The sequence below is a fragment of the Propithecus coquereli genome, unplaced genomic scaffold (genome assembly GCF_000956105.1).
Source record: "Propithecus coquereli isolate 6110/MARCELLA unplaced genomic scaffold, Pcoq_1.0 Scaffold35, whole genome shotgun sequence".
Lineage (NCBI taxonomy): Eukaryota > Metazoa > Chordata > Mammalia > Primates > Indriidae > Propithecus > Propithecus coquereli.
In genome coordinates, this window is record NW_012149174.1 from 2,539,028 (window position 1) to 2,564,541 (window position 25,514).

The following is a 25,514-nucleotide window of genomic DNA, read 5'->3' on the forward strand; positions in this document are numbered from 1 at the left end:
CTCTAGCCCAGGCAACAGAGTGAGACTTTGTCTCAAAAAAAAAAAAAAAAAAAAGTCAGCATCTAACACTAATCCTTCCAACCTAGAAAATATACTGAAGGAAAGTTTTTGGAACAAGGAAAAACTCCGGCCTCAGCCAAAAACTAAAATAAAAATTAAAATTAAAAAATATATATTGCACTATAGACAAGTTACAGATTCTATCCAATTCTGGTCTTTCTCTCTGAAGTATTAAAATTGTACATGCTCTAAATAATGTCTGTACTTTACAAAAGAGACTTTTTAAGTCTTCAATTTATTTTTTAGAATGTCTCTCTTAGGTATCTGCAGCTAGGTTAAGAATGAATGTGGGTACTTAATAAGGTTTGATTTACTTGGTATTCATACTAAAGACTCAAAATTTCAAAATGACAGAGCATATTGCTTTCCAAATTCTAAATTGCACTGCAAATTATACAGAATCCCTTTAAGCAAATTCAGTAGGTGATCTATTAGATTCTGAGATTTACCTTCTATCACATAAAATGACTAGCAATCCAGTGTTTCACACATTTGCTGCCATTCACACATGGAATTGTAACCAAATTTTAAAGTTAAATCAAATATTATTTCTCAAAGCAATCTATGTCATGTAAAATCAAATAAATTTTAAAATAAAAAAATTGGATCAGAATAGGAGTTATACGTAAGACTAAATCATCAATTATTTTTACCTCAATATAAAAAAAATAAGAAAACTGTAAGTGCACAGAATCTCAAACAAAACAATAAATAGCTGCTGAATGCATAAATCAATAAAGAGCCACAGAATATGTAGCCCTCAGCATAACATAAAGATCCAATGGACCCAATTTTAGGTTCTGAGTTTCTTTTTTGAGCAGTTCCAACTATTTTAATGATTGATACTTCATGACTTTTATTCTTTCTTAAAAGGTAATCCAAGGCTGGGCACAGTGGCTTGCACTTGTAATCCTAGTACTTTGGGAGGCCGAGGATGGAGGATGGCTTGAGGCCAGGAGTTTGATACCAACCTGAGCAACACAGCAAGACACCATCTCCACAAAAAGCACAAAAAGTAGCCAGGCATGGTGCCCTGTGCCTGTAGTCACACCTACTCAGGAGCCTGAGGCCAGAGGATAGCTTTAGCCCAGCAGTCAGAGGTTGCAGTGAGCTATGAGCTATGATGACACCACGGGACTCTAGCCTGGACTATAGAGGGAGACCTTGTCTCAAGGAAAATGAATGAATGAATGACTGAATAAATGAATAAGTAAGTAATTAAATGTCTTCTAATAACAGAAAAAATTAACCTTAAAAGACGAAAAATTATTCTATCTAATAATTGCTATACGGATCCATGGGATCCTTTTATAAATTTAAGATATATTATTATAGTATCTTAATGATCTTATTTTGTGTCCTATTATCTTGAAACATTTTGCTAGTTCATCATTCTAGGAATTATTTCCTCATTACTCATCAATTATTCCCAATTATACTAAAAAAGTCTATAATAATAAGAATTTGAAAGAATAATGGGATGCCTGGAAAGATGATACAAGAATACACCGTTCTTTCATTTTCTTATTATGTTACCTAAAGTATTGCAACATCTTTTAAGAAAGTGTAAAATAAGAATGCAGACCCCATCTTTGGAACCTGCTTTTAGCTATCATTAACACAGTTGAAAATTCTAAATTTTTCATTTTCCATCTATAATGGCAAAGAGAAGAAAACTGACGAAGATGTTTCATAATTATTAGACAAATCAGAAGATGAATGCAAAGAAATAGCAGTACTCTAGACTTTAACAATAATAGTGAAATTGATCGTTTAGATAAAATCTCAGGTAAGTCTTTAGGATGATATCCTACATAAACTTTATGTAACTCAAGAACTATTAGAAGAAAAATATACTTCTAAGGACAAAAGCATGGTACTCTTATCAGCTTAGTCATTCAACAGAAAGGACTTAATCACATGGGATTTTATGACAAACACCTGGACCATTCTATCTTATTAAAAGGATGTATGACAATATTCTTTCATCTTTTATGCCATTTACACACCACAATTTACTTGACAGTGGGAAAAAGGCAAAGGCAGATCTGTATAAAAAGGAAGGAATTAGATGACGTAGAAATGAAAAAAAATATTGGACTAATCATTCCAATTGGTGCTGATTAATGTAAAAAAAATATTTTATAACAAAATCATGAGCTGTCAAAGGTTTTAAAATTTTCTTCAAGTATAGCTGTTAGGTGTACGAAGTGTCAGAAGTAATAATAAGCTAGAATCTCTCTCAGACCTATTTGAATGTATGACAATTGATGAGCAGTTAGTTGTACTCAGAGGAAGTTGCCCATTTTAGGTACCTTCAAAACCAAGAAAATATGGGATGAAAATTTGAATTTGCTGTATTTAAATGCTTATTAAAATTTCGAATAAAGTTGTTATACACTATTCCTTTATTTTAACTTCTCTACATTATTTACACAATGATTTAAAAATAGATACGTTTTTTAAAAAGTTCATTGGTTCCAGACAATAAATGATGATAACTCTTTTTCCTGGTATACTAACGATCAGGAGAGAAATTTAAACATACGGTTCCTTAAATAATACTTAAATTTGAATATATATAAAGAACGAATAGGAAAACATTCTAAATGATATAATAATTAACCTGTAATGATCTTTAAAAATAAAATTTAGGAGTAAAATAATCATTTACTTATTTCTATAAATTATATGTGGTTCAATGCAGATGTTTATGTTAGAATTATTTCGATGCAGGGATATTAATTCTAAACAAATATGCTATCTGAATTGATTAGTTCCCAGATTGCTTATTTCTGAAGAATCTATTAATATTCAACAAAATCTAAAAGGAAACAGAACTGGCAAAAATTAAAGGTACTGAATCTCTTTTACACTATAATCTGATACACATAAAGGATTTTAAAAGTACTAATTTGCTCAACTCTAAACAGATATCCTATACAGTTTTGTCAGAAGGCTCCTAACCCACAAAACAGAAACCACATAAGCCATAAGTATAAGTAAATGTAATCATTTGGCAATTATGCTGCTACTCCTGCCATCTAACCTAAATTTAACAGAAAAGGAAATGGTAAGAATTTGAACCTGGAATACAGTCATCCCTTGGTATCCATGGGGGATTGGTTTCAGGACCCCCTTGGATACCAAAATCTATAGATGCTCAATCCCTGATATAAAATGGTATAATATTTGCATATAACCTATACACATCCTCCCTTATACTTTAAATTATCTTTAGATTACTTATACTACCTAATGTAAATACTATGTAAAAATAATTGTTAAACTGTATTGGATTTCTTTATTTGTATTATTTTTTATTGTTTTTTTTCCTGAACATTTTCTATAGGTGGTCACCTAAATCCATGGATGCAGAACCAATAGATACAGAGAGTCGACTGTATATCCTACAAGACAACCCAACTAGCTAAAGGCTCAATCTAGTGCCCTACAAAAAATGACCACCAGAATATTTAGTGTTACATCTATTTTCACATTTTATTCTTTTTCTTTCTCTTTTTTATGTTGCTCTAGTCTTTTCCAGATTCAACTCTCAAAATGACTGTATTTTAATATTTCTTTGCTTAATTTCTTTCTTCTTTATCCTTTAATTACTAAGATATATATATACATATATATACACACACATACACACACACACACACACACACACACACACTGGCACATGGTGCATCAATAATGGATATTCTCAGAAAGGAGATCACTATAGTCTAAACATCAGCATTCAGATAGCAAACCAGTACAAATGCTCTAAGATCAGCATAGAAAGGATTTTTCCCATACTAGAGAACTACTGCCCAAGTCCATTTCACTGAAATAAATGCCTCCTATTCAGAAATTTGCAACATTAGTGATTCACTGGAAACAGGATTACATTTCATTGAATAAAAAAAAAGAGTACAACTACAAATGCAAACCAAAGTAATGTGATGATTACAATGAATTGTACCCTACTCTATACGTGGTACAAACACAAACTACAAATTGCAGAGTAGGAACATGTTTCACAGCTTTCTCAGCCTATTCTTAGATATGCAAAGTGCAAAAATAAGGGGATACCACATATACAAAATGCCATAAACCACATTTCAAAAATCTAGTTTACAGAATAATGTATAAAATTCCAGAAATTCACAACCTTAAAAAAGACTGGAAATAAAATAGAAAAATCCTCACAGTATTTATGATTAAAATGTTAAAGTATCACATTTAAAAAAATTGTACACAAGTTTTCACTAAAGCATTTTGCTAAAATTTACTTTTGAAATCACACACGGTTTAAATTCTGAGTCACTCTATTATGTCTATGTTTAAGATCAACATCAATACAGCCACGTGTCACATAAGTATGGGGATATGTTCTGAGAAATGTGTTATTAGGCAATTTCGTTCATTGTGCAAACATCACAGAATGTATTTACACAAACCTAGATGGCATAGCCTGCTACAAGCCTAGGCTGCATGGCATTGCTCCAAGGCTACAAATCTGTACAGCATGTTAACGTACTGAATACTGTAGGCAATTGTAACACAATGATATGTATATGTGTTATGTAAACACATCTAAACATAGAAAGGGGACAGTAAAAATACAGAATTATAAACTTCTGGGACCACCATTGTAAATGCAGTCCATAATTGACCAAAAAAATCATTATGCCACATATGACCATATATTTTTTTCCAATTAAAAAGTAGCTTCAACTTCTTACTTTTACAACTCAACCTAAAAATAACACAATTTACACAAAATAAAATTTCCCATTAGAGATACTTTGATAGTTGACAAAACAAGAAATTTTTTCTAAATTTTATGCCTAAAGATCTAAGATCTTTAATAAAATTTAGGGTTTTCTAAAAAAGTATCCATTAGAAGGACCAAGAACTGTTCTCTTAAAATAATTCCAACATAAAAGTAATAAATATAAATTGTGAACACTGAAGTTGTATGAGCAAGAAAGTTCACCACTTAAAATGCAAGGTTAGAGCACCCTCTGCTGACTAATCAAATCAGTCTAAAAAAAAGAGATTCTCATATTTTGAGTTAGACCGGCACTTTCCTTTTCCCACATAATTTTTTAAAGTTAAAGATACAAAGGACTACAGAGATTAAAGCTCTGATCAGATATTATCTCCCTGGAAGCACTCTACAAATCAACAACATATTTACTGAATATTCATTATGAGTACATCACTGTTCTTAAATATTTTTCCATTCTAATTTGGACAAATTAACATAAGCAATTAGAGAGAACAGAAAGAATGGGGGAAAGATTTAAAAACAGAATGTTAGAAAAAAAAAAAAAAAAGAATGTTAGCAGGTGTGGTGGAAAGAACCCTGAATCAAGACTCTCAAAACCTGGGTCCATCCTACTGCTTATTTGACAAACTATTTCAACAATTTCAGCCTCAGCTTTTGAAATAAAAGAGGTTAATCATTCATTCATTCATTCATTCACTAAACAAACATTTATTTAGCATTTTATATGTGCTACTGCTTAAGGTATAAAGCTTCTGCACAAACATCCAACATAGATGTTTAAACATTTGTAATAATAAACATGAAGAGTGCGTTCATGGACAACCTTATGCACGCATCATGGTATCCTGTTTGGCTTTACACTGTAGATGACCAGAAGTCAGGAAAAGGTTCTTAAGAAAGAGAGTAACAATGTTAGTTCTGCATGTCAGAAAGATCACTTATGGTACTGGGGAAGATAAACTGAAAGTAAAAGTATAAGAGGGAAGGAGACAAATTCAGAGGCTGTTAAATAATCCACGTGAGAAATTAGATGGGCCTGAACTCAGAGCAGGAAATTTAAGACATATTTAGGAAGCAGAATCACAATCTAGAGGCTAGATGATGAGGGAATCAAAAGTAACAGATGAATATCAACAAATTTAAAAGATTCAAAATTACAGTGGATTCTTGGACCACAACAGAATCAAACTAGAAATCACTAACAGAAAGACAACAGAAAAACCTCTAAACATGTAAAAATTAAACAACATACTGCTAAAAAAAATCCATGGGGCCGGGCGTGGTGGCTCACGCCTGTAATCCTAGCTCTCTGGGAGGCCAAGGCGGGCGGATTGTTTGAGCTCAGGAGTTCGTAACCAGCCTGAGCAAGAGCAAGACCCCGTCTCTACTAAAATTAGAAAGAAATTAATCGGACAACTAAAAATATATAGAAAAAATTAGCCGGGCATGGTGGCGCATGCCTGTAGTCCCAACTACTCGGGAGGCTGAGGCAGGAGGATCGCTTGAGCCCAGGAGTTTGAGGTTGCTGTGAGCTAGGCTGACGCCACGGCACTCTAGCCCGGGCAACACAGTGAGACTCTGTCTCAAAAAAAAAAAAAAAAAAGAAAAATCCATGGGGCCAAAAGAAAATTTCGAAAGAAATTTTTTAAAAATACATAGATCTGAACGAAAATAAAACCACAACATATCGAAGTTTATGGGATGCACTAAAGCACTGCTGAAACAGAAATTATTTATAACACTAAATGCTTATATTTAAAAACAAGGTAAGTCTAAAGAGTTGTGGAGATTGGTTCTACAACATTGTAAATGTAATTAATACTACTGAAATGTAAACTTAAAATGATTAAGATGGTAAATTTCATGTTATGTGTATTTTACCACAATTGAAAGTCTTAAAAAGGTGAGATCTTCAAATCAATAACCAAGTAAGTTTCTACTTTCAAGAAACTAGAAAAAAAAAAAAAAGAGCAAAATAAATCCAAAGCAAGCAGAAGGAAGACAATTATGAATAGAAATCAATAAAATTAAAAAATAGAGAAAAATCAATAAAACAAAAAGCCAATTCTTCAAAAATAAATAAATAAATTGATAAGCCTATACCAAAGCTGACAAAAATAGAGGGAGAAGACACAAATCACCAACATCAAGAATGAAATAGAGGCTATCACTACAGATCCTGCAGTCATTCTAAGATAATAAGGAAACACTACAAACAACTATGTTCATAAATCCAACAACTTAGAAGAAAAAGACCAATTCCTGAAAAATCATAAACTACCAATACTTAACCAACATGAAATAGATAGCTAAATAGACTTATACATATCAAAGAAATTGAATTTGTAATTGAAAACCTCCCAAAAAAGAAATCTCCAGGCCCAGGTGGTTTCACTGGGATATTTATCAAACATTTAAAATATTAACAGCATTTTTACATAATCTTTTCCAAAAAATTCAAGAGGACAGAACACTGCTCATTTTATAAGGCCAGTATTACCCTAATACCAAATCAGACAAAGCTAGTACAAAAACGGAAAACTACAATCTCTCTCGTGAACTTAAGACACAAAAATCCTCCACAAAATATTAGCAAACCAAATTCAAGAATGTATAAAATTAATTAATTATATACCATGACCAAATGTGATTTATTAAAGATATGCAACACTGGTGCAACATCAAAAATCCATATAGCAACAAGCTAAAGAAGAAAATACAATCGTAATTAGAATAGAAAAAGCAATCATAATTAGAACAGAAAAAACAATTGACAAAACCTAACATCTAATTCATGATTAAAAAAAAAAAAAAAAAAACTCTTAGCAAGTTAGGCAGAAAATGACCTTAACTTCATAAAAAGCATCTACAAAAAGCCTACAGCTAAGAGCGTACTTACCTGTGAAAGACTAATATATTCCTACTGAAACTGGAGCATCACAAGATGTCCATTCTCACCACTCTTATTCAAACACAGTATTGGAAGTTCTAACCACTCTAATAAGGCAAGAAAAAGAAATAAAAGGCCTACAGATTGGAAAGAAAGAAATAAAAATTTCTATTTGTAGATAACATGATTATCTACACAGAAAATCCCAGGGGACCTACAAAAAAAAACTCCTAGGACTAATACATGAGTTCAGCAAGGTCACAGAACACAATTTTTCTCTTTTAAAATGCATGTGGTTTGTCACACAAAGACCTGTAGGTGAGTATTTACAGTAGCTTTTTTACTAATAGCCTTAAAATGGAAATAATCCAATGTCCATATTAATGAACAAATAAACAATTTGTGGTACAACCACACAATGGGATACTAATTCATCAGTAAAAAGAAAGAAAACACTAATACATGCAATAGCAAGTATGAGTCTCAAAAGCATTACTGGAGGTCAAAGAAGTCAGACATAAAAGGCTATATACTATATGATTCCATTTATACGGCATTCTCAAAAAAGCAGAATTACTGGGACAGGAATCAGATCAGTAATTGCCAAGAGTTAGAGATAGGATGAGGGGACTAACCATAAAGGAGCATCAGGCAATTTGTGAGGTAACAGAAATATCCTGGCTGGGCACAGTGGCTCATGCCTGTAAACCTAGCACTCTGGGAGGCAGAAATGGGAGAATCGCTTGAGCTCAGGAGTTCCAGACCCGCCTAAGCAAAAGCGAGACCCCGTCTCTACTAAAAATAGAAGGAAATTAGCTGGACAACTAAAAATATATAGAAAAAATTAGCTGGGCACGGTGGCACACACTGAGAGTCCCAGCTACTTGGGAGGCTGAGGCAGGAGGATCACTTGAGCCCAGGAGTTTGAGGTTGCTGTGAGCTAGGCTTACGCCACAGCACTCTACTCTGGGCAACAGAGTGAGACTCTGTCTCAAAAAAAAAAAAAAAAAAAAAAAAGAAATAGCCTAGTATCTTGATTGTGGTAGTTGCTACACAACTATATACAAAAAACCCTTATCAAACCATACTCCAAAAAAATGAATTTTACTCCACGGAAATTATATGTTTGGGATCATTTTTTTCCTTCTCACACAGAGTCTGTTAGCTAAGTAGAAGAACAAAGAATAGTAAGAAAGAATTAACAGTAGAGGGAAAACACAACCTACTTTAAGAATACTCCATTCTGCTATTATCTACTACTGCTAATTTGACTATATATACTATTTCTTAAAAATCTTTAAAACCAAGCATTTATTAAAAAAAAAAAAGTCCCAATACTCTTACTCTACATCCTCCCAAAAGGAAGATAAAGTCATATTTTACCATCTGAGTAGGATAAAAGTCATGATTTGTCTAGGATTTCAGTTTGTTTTTTCTTATCTTTGAGAACTGTTGCCTTATATGAAAAGACAGGTTTAAGTAATTAAATTAGGGGGACAGAACCAGGAACAAGATTATAAAGGGAAAAGGAATATCAATTTATGCACTTTCTTCCATCTTTTATGAATTGTCTAAACTGGTGTTTGATTTTCTCACCTGCTTAAATTTATTTAAAAGGCCAAAGAATCAAATATAGGAAAGACATTATCATATATGTCTATCTACTCAAATAAATGCTCCTTTACTCTTAAGATACTTGCATCGTGGTCTCAAAAGTCCATGTCTTCTTACAAAGCTTCAGTAGTAGCAGCTTTCCTACACTGACAGGAATTCATAGGATTATACCATCCTATAAAGCCCACTGCTTAAATGCCAGGGAGAATCTTACACTGATATCCTATTTCTAGGAATTTTTTTTTTTTTTAACATAGGAGAAAATTGCTACTGTTAGAAGCAAAAAAAGAAAAGATCAAGACTTAGCCCAGGGACCCTGGATTGCATTTATGCCTGTGGAAGTTACTCACTCCTCATTTATATGGAGTACCTAAGAAGACGAAAGGAAAGCATGCATCAAAGTTCATTAGATATAATGAACTTACAGCATGATATAACTATGTAAGTGATATCACATAATAAAAAATCAATACCCCAAAACTAAAACAAAGATACTTGATTATAATTACCTTCACATGAGCTCTCTAAAAGAGAAAAGAATTTCGCTCTTTAATAAAAGACTTTCCAAAGGGATAAATACTGGCAAAGTAAGAACATGGTATATTTAAGCCAAAATCATTGTTCTGCAGTAACAGAGAGAAATGCATCCAAACATTATTTACTGACATCGTATCTAGAATACAAACCTATAAAATATAAGCCACATCAAATACAAGAATAACCACCACACCAGATAGAATAAAACAGCAACTGAAAGATGATGACTTAGCAATCACTTACTTTACAAGCTAAATTAAGGATTCCCAAATTTTCCAGAGTTTCTCAACGGGGGGCGGTTCTGCCTCCATCCATCCAGGGATATTTGGCAACATTTTTTATTATCAAGACTGGAGGGAATGCTGCTGGAACTTGCGGGTAGAGGCTAGAGCTGCTGCTAAATAACCTACAATGTACAGTGTAGCCCCCCACAATAAAGAATTATTGGATTAAAAATGTCAACAGTGGACCCTGTTGAGAAACCCTGCTTTACGATAACAAAATAGAAAAGTCCTGTTAGTCACACAAATTCTTATAACAATCTATAACTAAGACATAAAGCAATACAGTTTAACTATAATATAGACAGAACTGTCAAGTGCATATATATATATCCTATTGCTACTCGCCCACAATCTTTCCTCCTCCTTCCTTTCCTTCTACTCTCTTGATCATTGCTCCTTTTACACTTCTTGTAAGCCACCTTCCCATCCCAAAACCTCCAATTCTTCTGAGCTGAAATCATTGACTTATTAGGTTCTAAATGCTCATTGGCCTCCTCATTTTTGCCCCCTTCCTCTTTTCCTGTGGTTAACACTGCCCACCTACACCTGCCCCTGACATTATCTATGCAGCCTGAGGTCTAGAACTATTAAAGCGTCATAAGGAGTCTGATATATGATAATGAAGTACAGTATTGATTTTAAAAGGCATGCTCTAACAAGACAACTTTGTCACCTCTTCCCAGAACCACCTCAAAAGATTACAGACTTGACCCACAACTCAATACAAAATACAATCTTGTATATTTCTAAACCACTGTGAAAAATCGACTCACTCTTGGGATCTCATCAGCACGAGTTCCAAAAGTTCACTCTGTGCTAATAAGTAGTCCTTAGATTCACATCAGCTGCATTTATTAAATACCTAACTCACTTGTTTTTATTTGTCCTGAGTCTCTATAAAAAACTCTTCATTTTAATATTCCTAGATTCAGAGAGCAAGTTCATTTTTAACCTATTTATATTTTTCATATTTCATTTAAATCTTGTTTTAGGCTGTATCTTTTTCATTCAGCTGCACTCAAATGGCAGCATTTCAACACCAATATCCCAACATACCTTGAATTATTAATATTTTTAATATTCTTCTCTCTGTAATTTCTATAGTTTCATTAAATTATTTTTGCAAGCACAATGAACAACACTCCCAACAACAGAGGAAGTACAAAAAAAAAAAAATCACCTGTACAAGGAAAAGCTCAAATTTAGGATTTATTTTCAACACTTCTTAAAAATGTATACTATCAAAATTATTTTTCACATAAAACAGAAATTAATACATTTTAAATATTCTAAACCAAGTCTAGTCAAGATGTATTTATGGTATAGCGGTCAACTAAATATGGTAGTCTGTTTGAACAAGGCCACTTTAGGTAAGCATACATATAAAAAGATCTGTTACAAGCATTTTGGAGAGAGAAATAAAATAGTGTCACAGAGATGATTTATACAGAAGGGAGTTTTAAATCTATCTGGAAAAAAAGCTCATAACCGAATATATTCTTATGGTACCATATAAAAATCTATTGCTGAGAATATATGAATCTTCCAGTCATCCATGCATCCAAACAGAAGGCAGAAATATTTCCAATAAAATATTCTAATAATGGTTTAAACCTCACTTATTATGTGCTAGACTAGTGATTTCTTTCTTTATAGAACTTTTTTAACAAATTTTCAGGGCACTATACCTTTTTAGAGCTAGCATATACTTAATGCTTAATAATGCAGAAAAATTCACTCACCATTTCAGTGGTGTGCCTTCATATTCAAACCATATCTCACTAATGTCTTCTTGTCTCATAACCTTCTGAAAGTGCTTTTTCACTTTGTCAGTTACCAACGTCAAATAACTTACTCTTGGCAAAAGCAACTGAAATGAAAATTTGTAAAACCATATTTATTTACTAGTTATTTTTTCCAAAAAAATATACTAAGTAGGCTTTTGAATTTCAAGGAAAAATAGCCATGTTCTTTGCATTATTTTGAATATCTCACACAAAGTCAAGTGCTTTTTATAGAAAAGCAAAGGCTAAAGGTTAAAATGTTTTAATATTTCCTATGGGGTCATTACTTTAAGCACGGCTTACAGCATAAATGCCTAGAATAATTAACACAAATCTATCTACAATCTTTCTGTAACATTTTAAAAATATGATATAATTAGATGTCATACTATTTAGGATACTTATTAGTTCTATCAAATTTAACTTAAAAGTTAAAATGATTCATCTGAGTTAATAATTGTTCTGAGAAGAAACTCAACTCAGTCCTAATATACATTCTATCAATCAGGACTTATAAACTGGCCCATCATGTTTTGAAGCTGGGAGAGAATGCTGGGCTAGGTAAAGCTTCGACTTAAAGAACATGAAGGTCCTGGTCAGTGTTTTTTCCCCAGAAAAAGTACCCAGAAAGAATATAGGAAAGCATTTTGGAAAATTGGTTATGATTTATATAAAGAATCCACAAGTAGATAAAAGGAGAAGGTTGGCAAAAATTCATGTTTTTTCTCCTTTGCAGTAGACACTCTAGCCATTTCTTGCTTTCCTAAGCTTCTGCTTTCTTTTGCTGGTAAAACTGCTTTATTACTGTCTTTCAGCTGCTTTTATGCGTGTAACTGCATCATCTTTCATGTTGCTTATTTAAGGTGATGTCTTTTGATCAGTAAATCAAGTAGATCAACTGAGCTGAAAAATACATACACAAAGAGAAACATTCTGGTTGAAGGAATTGATATTTAACTACAGATGTCTAAGATAACAGGCCCCAACTATGCAGGAGAACATGACAGGGGTCCTAGGGGTTATAGGATGCAGGGGTATGGGAAGGAAGTAGTTGGCATGCTCCAGTGTGGAACGGAAGGTACTAAATACTATGAACAAGCTGTGGATAGCACTATGGATTCAACAAAATATAAGTTCTTCTTTTATAAAGAAGTAACTAATTAGTGAAAAAAGGAAAAGGAACCAATGCTCACTATGAATAAGGAAAAGCATTAGTTTTTTTTTATAGGAAGTATTATCACCTCTGTTTTACTTAAATAACCTGCCAAAATCATATGCTATTAAATAAATGGCAGAGAATAGATTAATTGGGCTTTTTCAGGAATGACAGAATACAGATGTGATAAGGAAATCTCTAGGAAATCAAAACAGGATGGTAATTTTTGAAAAATACATATAGTCTATTAGTCTAATAAGGTCTATATTAATAAATCCAGAACTTTAATTTAAAATGACTATCAGGCATTATATAGTACCCTATTCTGTAGAGAATAATATTCACCTATGGAGACGGTAAGAAGGAAGACACACCACGACTAATGAGTATGGATATCAGCTCCTGATTTTGGAGAGCACACCTAGGCTTCAATCGAAATTGCTAAAGAATTTACAAATGATTTTTGTGAAATAAAAACTTCTTTGCAGTTCTTTAAGTAAGAACCTAGAATGTAACCTTCATTAAGACAGGAATTTTTGTCTATTTTGTTCAATGCTACATTCCCACTGCCCAAAATAGTGCCTGCTTTATAGAAAGCACACAATAAATATTTATTCAATGAATCAGAGATGTCAAAAGTTAAATGGGCAAAGAGCCAAAATCTAAAATTAAAAAAGAATATCCATTCTTAAGGCAGAATCCACACTGAAATGTAGCCGTATCCTTGTTTCACATTGGCCTGTCTGAGTAATCTACAACTCATATAAATATCCATAGTAACACTAAGAAATAACTCTCAGATTCAATAATGACTATTCTAGGGTATGTATAGATACAATTTATCTAGGAAATATGTAAACAGGTAAAAATGAAAAGGAAATAACAGTGAAAAGACATCATCCTGCTTTTTACCTCCGAACTATATTACTCACTGTTTTAAGTTCCTTTCTTCAAAATGTGGTAAAATATATCTAGCATAAAATTTGCCATTTTAACCATTTCTGAGTGTTCAATAACACTCACTATCCGTTTCCAGAACTTTTTCATCATCCCAAATGGAAATTCTACTCATTAAACGATAATTCCCCATTGCTCCCTTCCCCTAGCTCTTGGTAGCCACCATTTTACTTTCTATCTCTATGAATTTGGCTGTTTTAAGTACCACATGTAAGTGGAACCGTAAAATATTTGTCTTTTTGTGTCTGGCTTCTTTCACTTAGCATAATGTTGTCAATGTTCTTCGAGCTCTTTCAATATGAATAAGATTAACCCCATTTGGGGATATTGTCAGCTATGACGGAATCTATCATTCTTATTCCTCATTTAGCACTGGCATAAAGTACTCGGTATGACACAAGTGATTTATTTTTATCTATATAGCTTATTAGGAATACATGTTTTATACAGTTACATGGAATACTTGTTTCTGAAAAAGGTACCCATAATTTTTATTTTTTCATACCATATTCTATTCTGTCCAACAATTTTCAATAATAAAACTAGAGAATTACTTATCTAAGACAAAAATAGATACAAAATATACTAAAATTCTATTCTATTCCAATGTGTAAGGCAGCGTACTAGGCAATGAGGATACAGCACTGAATAAGACAGAAGAGTCCTTCCCCTCACAGAGCATACAGCTTAGACAGGAAAAAAGACACACACAAAGCACACATGTGACAAATGCAAGAAGTAAGGAATGTTACGAGAGCAAGTAGCAAAGGAATTTAACCTAATCTAGAGGCTCAGTGGAGCCTTGACAGGAAGTATATTTTAAGGCAAGAGTTACAAGACAAACAGGAGTGAACTAAGCATGGGTGGATGTGGATGTTTGGGTATGTGTAAATATTTCTGCCTATTTCAGACAGAGAACACTGCAAGACAAAAGGCATGGAGTGAATACAGAGAGGCAAAGATTAGCACATTTTAGAAAACTATAAGAAGTTGAATATGACAGGAATGTAGAGAGTTAGGACAAAATAGTACTGAGGAAGCAAAGGACCAGATCATGGAGAACCTTCTAAACTACATTAAAGATCCTAAAGATGATGGAAATTCTTTAGAGATTTTAGGCAAACAGGTGACAAGATCAGATACGTGTTTTGAAAAAAAATCACTCCAACTACAGACTAGTAAATGGAGAGAAGAAGGGAAAACTGAAAGCAGGGAAATTGGTTACTGCTATGCAATTGATCAGTTTTTAAATGATGGTCTGGAGTAGCAGTGGAGATAAAGGCAATCAGGTAAGTCTTAGAAATATAGAGATATAAAATCAGCTGGACTAAGTTACTGACCAAGTATCACAGATACAGGAGAAAGAAGCATCAAAGGATGAGCCCCAGGTTTCCGATAAGATTAATTATTTGAATGATAGGTCTATTTGCCAAAACAGAAAGGGAATAATGGCAGATGACCAGGTTGTCTGTGGGGAAAGTTCAGTTTCAAACACACACAGTTTGAGTTCCTTCAAGACATGTAAGTGAGGATCTCCAGCAGATAGATAAACGGATTTGGAGTACAGGAGAAAAATACTGGGAGCTGTCAAAATATAAATGCTTGACAAAGACATAAAAATGGATGAGAACTCCAGGGGGGAAAAAAGTGAAGTTAAAAAAGAAGGCAAAGCCCTAAGAAATGTCAACATTATAAGAAGAAGCAAAAGGGAGAGATCTGCCAAAGACAACCACAAAAACAAACAAACACAAAAAAACAGAGAGGCAGAAGCGGCAAAACCAAGAACACGGGGCATCATAGAGCAAGACAGGACAGTGCCACAGGGTGGAGAAAACTGCCAATAATATCAAATACTGCTGAAAGCTCAAGCAAATGAAAATTCAAAAACAGACTCCAAGTTTGGCAAAAAAAAGATATCATAAGTGACTTTGGCAAGAATAGTTTTGTTGGCATAGTATGAAAACGTGATTACACAGAACTAAAAAGTGGTAGGAGGTTGCAGGGAGACAATGAATATGGACCTTTTAAGAAGTCTAGTTGTGAAGGAAAAGCAAGAAGTTGAGAGGGATATGGGGGTCAACAGAGAATTGCTGTTTTAGGACAGGAAGGGTTTATGACAATACAAATACTATTAGGTCATTAAATATGAAATGTCCAATTCTGAATCAAAAGTTTAGTTAACTATTTAATACATATATATATCTCAAACAAGCAGTACAATTAATCAAAGTATGTGCCTAAACTATCGATACAGTTTTGCCATCTTGATGGTAGCTTGCTTATGCCAGGAGCAAAGAAGCCTGGAGAGCAAGTGGTGATGAAATTGCCAAAGGCGTTTTCTACAGCCTGTTGAGAATTGAATATTTTTCCTTGCAAGAAGTGGTCCAAAGCCTGGAAGAAGTGGTAGTCAGTTGGTGCAAGGTCTGGTGAATACAGTAGATGACAGAGAGTTTCCAAGTCCAGCTTCTGTAGTTTGAGCAGCGTTGTTTCACAACATGTGGTCTTGCAAGAAGATTGGCCTGTCTCTATTGACCAATAATCAGCTGCTTAATTGCAAGCATCCTCATCATTTCATCCAACTGGTTGCAGTAGACATCCACTGTAATAGACTGACCAAGTTTCATGAAGCTGTAGTGGATAACACCAGCTCTGGATCATCAGACACCATTAGCTTTTTTTGATGAATACTCAGCTTGGGACTGTCTGAGACTTCATCTTTCTCCAGCCATTGTGCTGAACACTTGCAATTGTCAAAAACAGTCCATTTTTCATCACATGTAACAATATGGTGCAGAAATGGTTCGCTTTTATGTCAGGACAGCAAAGAAAGGCAAGCTTCCAGATGATTTCTCTTCTGACACTTGTTTAATTCATGTGGCGTCCATCTATCCAGCTTCTTTATCTTGCCCATTTGTTTCAAATGGTACAATATTGTTGGAATAGTAATGTCAAACCTTGCTGCTAATCCACACATAGGTTGAGATGGATTCGTTTCCACTGTAGTTTTCAGCTCATCATTATCCACCTTGGTCTCCAGTCACCCACGTGGCTCATTTTCAAAATCATTTTAAATCAAGATCATTTCAAGATCATTTTAAAATCATCAGAACGGAACTTCTCAAACTATCAACGTACTATGCATTCGCTAGCCACATCCTTCGTTGATATTTCGAGGATATCAATGTCGTATTGGTTCCACAACGGACTTCATATTCAAAAATGACATGAATTGTTGACTTATCCACGGTTTCACAAAAATTGCTCTAAAAATTTAAAAAATAATCACAAGCCAAAACATGCATTTGAAAGATTAAGGCAGTACCTTCACACACACAAAAAAAAAACAAAGAAGAAGTGTCAAAGTGAAATGTCAGAGATATGAACTGTCAAACTTAGTACTTAAGGAAATCGGACATTCTATACTTCATAACCTAGTATGAAGGAGCCTGTAGATAAGAAGTTCAAAGTAAAATAAATAGAGAAGGCAGAGGTAGATATGGGAGAATATCAGACACTACCAGCTTCCTGAGAATGCAGGAGGTAGGATCCAGAACATAGATGGAGGGTTGGGCCTTGCTTTTAGGAGGAAAAACATTTCTTCCATTATAAAAGGAGGGAAGAAGTAAATGTGTGTGAATGCAGATGGGTTTTGCAGATTTGGTGGCAGAAAGTCAAGGGAGGTCCCATCAGATGATTTCTATTTGTTTAGTGAAGTAGAAGTGAGGTCACCTCTTAAGAGTGAAGGATGAGGTCAGAACTAAGAGAAATAGTTACAGTGGAAAAGACAGAGACAACTAAGAAAACATAAAAGGATTGGTGGGTAATGTTAAGGGTCCAATGAGATTGATGACTAATCGTGTAATTTTTCTCTAGTAACAAGTCACAAAGTATGAATACAAATTAGTATGTATGTTTTATATTGGATAAACTAATGGAAAGTAAATAGTTTAAAAGAATGTAACAGAAACAAAAACTAATAAGTAACCTAGTTTCTAACAACTTTCTTTCCTAATACTCCCTGCAAAATAAAATATAATTCTCAATGGCATACCTATAGAATATAGGCTGAAAGAGGATTTATGCACAGAGGCATCAAATGAAAATGCAAAAATGAACACGAATATATTTGACATTAATATTAAAAATATTTTCAAGCTTAACTGACAACTGAGACATATCTGAACTACAACTATACTGACACTAAAATGCTAACCAGAGTAGTCATCACCAATGCTTTTGTAAGCTTTCTTCCTGTATGTATTGACTTATAAGTATATAAGTATTTAAAGAACAAAATTTGGATTGTGCTACATCATTTTAAATTCTGGTTTTAATATTTACTATATGCCTGTCGCCCAATATTTTTCAAAATCACAAATCATGGCTATGTAAGAATTTCTTTGGGTAAAGAATTAAGAACAATTCAAGAAAAAAAAACAATTAACTATAAGACAAAACAATTCTCTTCCTCCTATAGTTACCCCAATACTTTTGCCATTTTCAATTTTATTAGAAATAGACTAGAAAACAACTTACATTTTAGTTCTCACAATAGTCTTTTCATAGTTAAATGGATTCACACATAAAGAAGAAAAAATACTGTACTCTTTAACTATAGGAAGTATGTCAAACATTAGAGTCTGATTTAAAAATAAACAGACTTACATTATTTATTTCTCAGTTGTTGCAAATTTGACCAACTATCCACATCTTTTGTTTAGATATTATTAGAAGGCCAGCCAAAGTTAAAAGTTTTAATTACAACAGCAAAAACTTGTTTGGAAACAACATAAATGGTATCCTAACCCATACTACAGAAGGAGAACAGGAAAAATACCTCTAACAGATGAAATTCTTCTAAAAATAAACCATGATCACACTTTGTTTTTAACTGTGGCAGTTTTCCTAAAGAGAGAAAACTATACAGATTTGCAAAGTTAAAATTACTCAAATGCATATAAGCCTGAGTTCTAGTAACAAGACTGCTCAACTTCTCTAAAATTATCATTTCTGGTAAGAATATCCAAAGAGATAGTTTCAACAAAATCCCAACGTGAGTGTGGGGAGGCTTTCATGCACTGAGTATCTGCCACTTGCACAGCCTACAACAGATGGTAAGGATACACCGAGGAAAAAAAATTTCCTATACCCAAAAAGTGAGTGAATAGGCTCCTTAAGTATTAGCTTCCTCCAGCACTGACTTCTCATAGCTGGAGCGGGCTGAGAAGGAGTGCTGCCTCTCAGACAAGAGAGAAAGCAAAGAACAAATTTTATTAAAGTGAAACAGAAGAAACAGTCCATCATCACAAGTACATTTCCACTTTTCCACATCCTCTCCAGGCAAACAACAGCAAGTGTACCTGAGATACAAAAAGAAAAAACTAGAACAACTGAGAATGTATTTGCCAATTAGGGGCTATTCAACAAACAGGAAGAATACTATCATTAGACAGATGGATAAATTCAGATTACACACTTAGAAAAGGAAAAAAAAGCACACTAAAATCAGAAGATATTTGAAACTCATTTTTAGAACAGATAATCCACTAACTCAAACCTACAAGTCTGTGTACAACTATTTATAATACATGTTATTAAATGTACATATTAGCTCAGTGAACATATATGAATGTGTGTATGTGCGTGTGTTCATATGTTCATTGAGCTATAAAAATATTTGGTTCATAGTTGCATGGAATCGTCCAAATACAAAAGAATACAATCTGAACCTATTATTTTCAAAATAGGTTCCTATTAAAAAACAGCACATAGTTTATGATTTCATATGCTATACTACATATGCAAATATGCATAAGAGAAACAAAGTCAACATATCAACAGTGGTTTTGTCCTCTGGGTGGTAGGATTAGAAGTAATCTTTATTTCCTTCTTTTTGCTTATCTGTGTTTTCTATTTTTTTTCAAAATAAGCATAGATTAGTTGTATATAAAATGTTGGATAACAGCCTCTAGGTTCTTAGAGTTTTATTTACAAACATGGACAAATTTAAATATCCATCAATATACTTACATAGTATGGTTCTGCTTCCCTTTCAGTTATCTCATCCTGATACAGAGTGAAGCAAGTTGGAATTCGTCCAAACCACACATCTCGAAGCACGTCTTTGTCATCTGTCATTCTTCCAGTGGTTAAAACAGCACATACAGGCTAAATTCTTTTTTCAACCAAAGCCAAACTGAAAATAAAATGAAGAGCATTAGTTAGATCCTTGTAAATATGAATGAACCTGCCACAAAACAAAAGATTATAGTAAAAAAATGAATATCATAAAGATTATTCACTTCAAAAAACTGTGTGATGGGCATTCTTTAGAATGAATCCAAAAATCAGTACAACAAATTCTAAATGCAGAGCTATTATTTATTTAAAGGGATCACAGAAGTAACCAATTCAAAATTACATATGCAAGTAATGTTCGTTACATATTCAAGAACCACAATCAAAATGAAACTATATTTGCATTATCCTTTTAAGCCCAGAAGAGTCTATCGTTTACCTAAAGAGAATCCCTCACCTAGGCCCTATGAAGCCTGACAGCCCAACTCCAAAGGATCATTCTCACAACTACCCCTGGCCCACCCAATTTATTCAACCTCTCTTACTCCAGATAGTTAATTCTCTCTTTCTGTAAAAATAATCTTTCATCTTGGAAAAATATTTGTATAAACCTATTCTCCATTCTAAATTTCATCCTGTCCACAATTTGATCCCACCAATATTCCCAGTCTTATTTACTATACTTCTTTTTATAAATCCCCTAGCAAAAGTGGCCCCCTAAACATATTGCTCTGTGTCCTACCATTCCCCTGGCTAGTATGCTCTTCTCTCATCTATTTAAATCCTACCTACTCTGCAAACAAAGCTCACGGTCCTCTGCCCTAATGAAACAGTAAATGCTGCTTCTACTCTGAACTCTTAGACTATTACTTATACCACAAATATAGGACTAAATCTGCAAGCTAAAATATTCTGGGTATGACAGAAGGCCATGGCTTTTGACCTCTGTAATATCCAAGTGTCTTCCAGTGCTAATATTCTATGATTAAATAACACCACAATATACTACATGAGTAAATGCTAAAATAAATACTGTTAATAATACACACTTAGAGTAACTCAATAGGTGGCACTCAGATTCTAAGTAACTATACTTATCCAAATAATATTTCCCATCTTTCACAGGCAGCTAATTCATAATTTATCATAATGTATCCTGTCAAAACATTCTAATCATAATAATCATATGAATTTAGCCAAATATCAATTAACACTGAATTATTCAAAAAGCTTGTTTCATTTCTTTTCTCTTTTACTGACCAATGCCAAGTACATTAAGATTGCCATAAATTAATTAGTCAAAGAGAGAAAAAGTTGAAGGTCAATTGGATGCAATGTCAACTACAGGTAAATAAATGGAAAGAGATGGAGAACATCTGTCCATCATAAAAGTACTGGGCAACAGTCAAATCAGGATAAGAACTCTGGTACTTAAACTGAGCCCAGTGCTCTTTCCAGCATACCACCAGTGTTTTAACTTTTATTAAAATATGTCCATAAAAATAACTATTTTAAGCAAATGACACAACCATGTAAACTTCATATAGTTCCACATTGATAGCCTTCAAATTCAAACTATGATTGAGTTTCTGCACTCAGCAGGAAATCCCCAAGTTTACAAATCACATAAAATTAACTCACTGAAAATAGGAAGGACGTCACTACTTTCCAATTAAAATAATAGCTTGCTCTTTTTAAAATAAATTTACTAGTGACAGGAATTAATGAAATCTGGGTTAGGACAAGTAAATCTAAAATTGAATCTGATATAAAAGTGGTAAGCAGTGGTTTCGATAACCATGATACATCCAATTAATCAATAGCTACAACTGAGATCCCCCTCTTGCTCATGAAGAGAAAGCAACCTGAGCTTGAGTCAAAGAGCTCTTTCACTAAGAGACTTTACAAAAACTTAATTACAAATTTAAAGTTGAAAAGTCATTATCAATATTGTCACATTGTATGATGTTCTTCTCAGAAGAAGCAGGTAGAAAATGTCCAAGACAATTCAAAATTAAAGTGCATTTGGCCACCTAAGGAAAGGCATCTGTATAGGCTCTCCCTCTCCAAGCACTGCCCTTCTCTCAAGAAGGAATAATCTGATGAGTAAGATTCCAGGACACCATTTGAGCCATGTTTATTAATAGGCAGGGATCACCATAAACCAAAATATCATGCATGTGAGTGTGGCTCCCTTCTCTTTCCTCTATGCTGCCAAATGAGAACACCTGGCCATCCTGCTCTTTCTGTGGCATTCTCTTCTGCTTCTCCCTTCCATGTGTTAAGGAACAGTAAAAAGAAATGGCCAATGCCTCTCTCCTCTGTTTCTGAGAGTCCCTTCCCAAAAGTGATACAAATATAGACTTAGGGGAAGGGAGAACACCTCAAGACTCCAATACAGGCTTCGGTTTTAAAGTCTGGTGTTCCAGCAAAAGTTTATCAAAGTCTACAGAAGGATTTTAGGTATAAAAACTAGTGAAAGATAAAATGGTACCTTATTTCGCATAATACTGTTTCTTACATATGTATTTCCTATAAGGACCTCAAGGGAAGAAATGAGTCAGCTGTAAACCAAAATAAAATCTTAAGCCCCCTAGCTGACTGAATGGACCCCTCTTGGTCAAGGGGACTCCATAAAACCCCAAAGATGAGTTGCTGGCCATGAGAAGGGAGGTCAGACATGCCTCGTCACGCCCCCCTCCCTTTTTGGAGATTTTCTTTGTAAGGAGAAGAGAGATACTAAATCATTAACAGGCCTAAGGCTATACAAGGCAAAGCTTAGACCACACCTGCAGACCACTAATTTACTTAATGTATCACTCCTAAACGTCCTAAATGTCCAGTGGGGCTGGTCTCTGATTAAGACATCTTAAACATTCCAAGCCTTTAGACAAAGCTTCATTTCTTTAACCAATTACAAATCAAAGAATCTTTAAACTTACCTATAACCTGTAAAACCCACCGCCAACCTTTGAAACATCCCTCCACACACTGACTGAGGGTCTTATGGGTCTTTGTGTAATTCCTATCTCCATGAATGTAAAAACCAAACTGTAATCCAGCTACTGTGCATTTTCTCAGAATCTCTTGAGGCCATGTGCTGTGGGCTGGTCACATACATTTGGCTCAGAATAAACCTCTTTGAATTATTTTACAGAGTTTGGGTTTTTTCCCCCACTAACAGAGCCAAGGTAGCTAAAGGTGCAAAACAAACAAACTGCAAAACAGATTTATGAAAACTGCAAACGAGGCTACTTACTTACTGTCTCAAAATGCAGACCCACATTTACACAATATTAAAATGTTAATCTTCCAACATTAATAAATGTTTACCTCTAAAGAATTATATAAGAAAGCATGTGTCTAGTAAATATACTTAACTTTAAAAATGTATAAGAAAAATTAGTGATACATGGATAAAATTAAAAGATATGAGTTTTTAATAATTCTTTTTTAAAGAGGCAGAAAAACAAAATTTAACTCTTGAGAGGCACTATTACATAGAAGTCAAAAATATAAACTGTGGGGTCACACTGCCTGGACCCAAAACTTCTAGCTCCTTCACTTACTGTGTGACCTCAAATAAGTCACTTAAATTCTCTGTATCTCAGATTTCTCATCTGTAAAATGGGAAAAAGCACTTACCACATTAGATATAATAATTAAATGAATTAATACATGTAAAGCACTTGAAAAGTGTTGATCATATAATATGTACTATAAATGTTATCATTATAATTTATAGAACCAAACATATTTCAAAGAATGTTTACAACTCAATATTCAAAGACTTCAAGAACTAAGAATAATCAAAAGCACTATAAAACATAGAATTCCTATTCATAGGAATTATAATAAAGGAAAACAACGGATAAAAATTTTGCACTGAACACTGCCAATAACACTGAATACTGAGTCAAATATTTGTTCGTTTGATATGCCCAGCTCCATGCAGGTGCTGGGAAATACAAAATAATAATATCAATAGTAATGGCCTTTTAAAAACCCCAGTCATTGCCCAGAGGTATTATAATCTCCAAATCTACTAAACATACAGTGCGCATTCACATCCTTTGCTCATGCTGGTGGTCCTTTTACCCTAAAGCAGCCTTCTCCACCCTGTCTTCGAACTTAAATATCTTTTAGGACACAGCTCAAAACAACCTTTCTTCTATGCATGACTCAGGCAGAATCCTCCTTGTTTCCTCACAGCACCTTTACTTTTCCTCTACTATAGCACTTATAATTCATTATTTATTCGTATGCCTCCTCCACTACATTGTAATGCATTCCCTGGAGAAAAAGGATGATATCGCATTCATCTTTTCACCTTTGACACTTGGAATCATGTCTGGAATATGGTAGACGCTCAAAAAATGTTTACTGAATTTGAATTTGTTGGAAAGACAGTCCCTGAATACAAAATTACAGAACCAAACAGAATCCCCCAAAATGAGGTGAGGTTAGATTAAATAATAAAAATTAGATAACAGTAGATTATATACTACTATAAATATCAAGAAATTCCAGAAACATTATATATTTCACATTACCTCATACTTCATACACACGACCCTTTATGTTCCCATTTTACAAATGATGAATTTGAGATAAAGATGTTATGATGATTTTCCTAAAACCTTGTAGCTAATAAATGGCAGAACCAAAATCAGAAGCTACATTCTTACCCAGATTTCCAATCTCATATCCTTTCCATCATACCATACTGATTGCCAATGTCCTTCTAACTCCAAAACATCTATATGTCCATGGTATAATTAAATGTTACTTTGTGAGAGCTTTCAAAAGGGGGGAGTGGGAATTAAATGTTAATATATCTTATAATGCTCAAAGAAGAATTTTAGAAGATGTGGAACTTGAAGGAGGGTAGAATATGGACAGGCAAATACTCTAATAGAGCAAAAAGCATCAATAAAGGCAGGAAGTGGGCAGGAGCAGTAAATGTACCAACTTTTCAGGAAATTTTGGGTTGGGAAGAGTAGTAAATAATGAAAAACCTGATATTGTAACATGTTTTAACATCATATGTGAGCCTAGGCAAGTCACTTGACATCACTAAGCCTCAATTTCCTTACCTGTGAAACAGAATTAATAATATCCAAGTCACAAGGTTGTTCTGGGGAAAAAAAAAATCCATAAAGTGTTTGATACAGTAATGGATACAGGAGTGCTAAGAAATGCAAGCAATTATTATTTCTTTAATGTCAAATCTGTAAATGTAAAATGAGACTGGATCATGAAGCATACCAAATGAAGACTGTGTGTGTTTTGGAGGGGGGTCCTCAATTTCATAAACCAGGCCTGGAGAGCCTTTAAAGTTTTATAATGGTGAAATAAAAACAATTTC

At 33.8% G+C, this 25,514-nt stretch overlaps 1 protein-coding gene across 6 annotated transcripts in view; it reads right to left on the bottom strand.

Moving 5' to 3' along the window:
- Positions 1-25,514, bottom strand: part of ATG5 (autophagy related 5) — a 126,646-nt gene that overhangs the window by 96,543 nt on the left and 4,589 nt on the right. For 4 of the 6 annotated variants that reach the window (XM_012651203.1, XM_012651205.1, XM_012651202.1 and 1 more), the window contains exons 2-3: positions 20,099-20,264; positions 11,914-12,041 (exon numbers count right to left, since the gene is read on the bottom strand). In XM_012651203.1, the coding sequence (XP_012506657.1) occupies positions 11,914-12,041; positions 20,099-20,206 (236 nt within the window). In that variant the 5' untranslated portion in view covers positions 20,207-20,264. The remainder of the gene's footprint in view (positions 1-11,913; positions 12,042-20,098; positions 20,265-25,514) is intronic. The other 2 variants (XM_012651207.1, XM_012651206.1) reach the window with 1 other exon arrangement.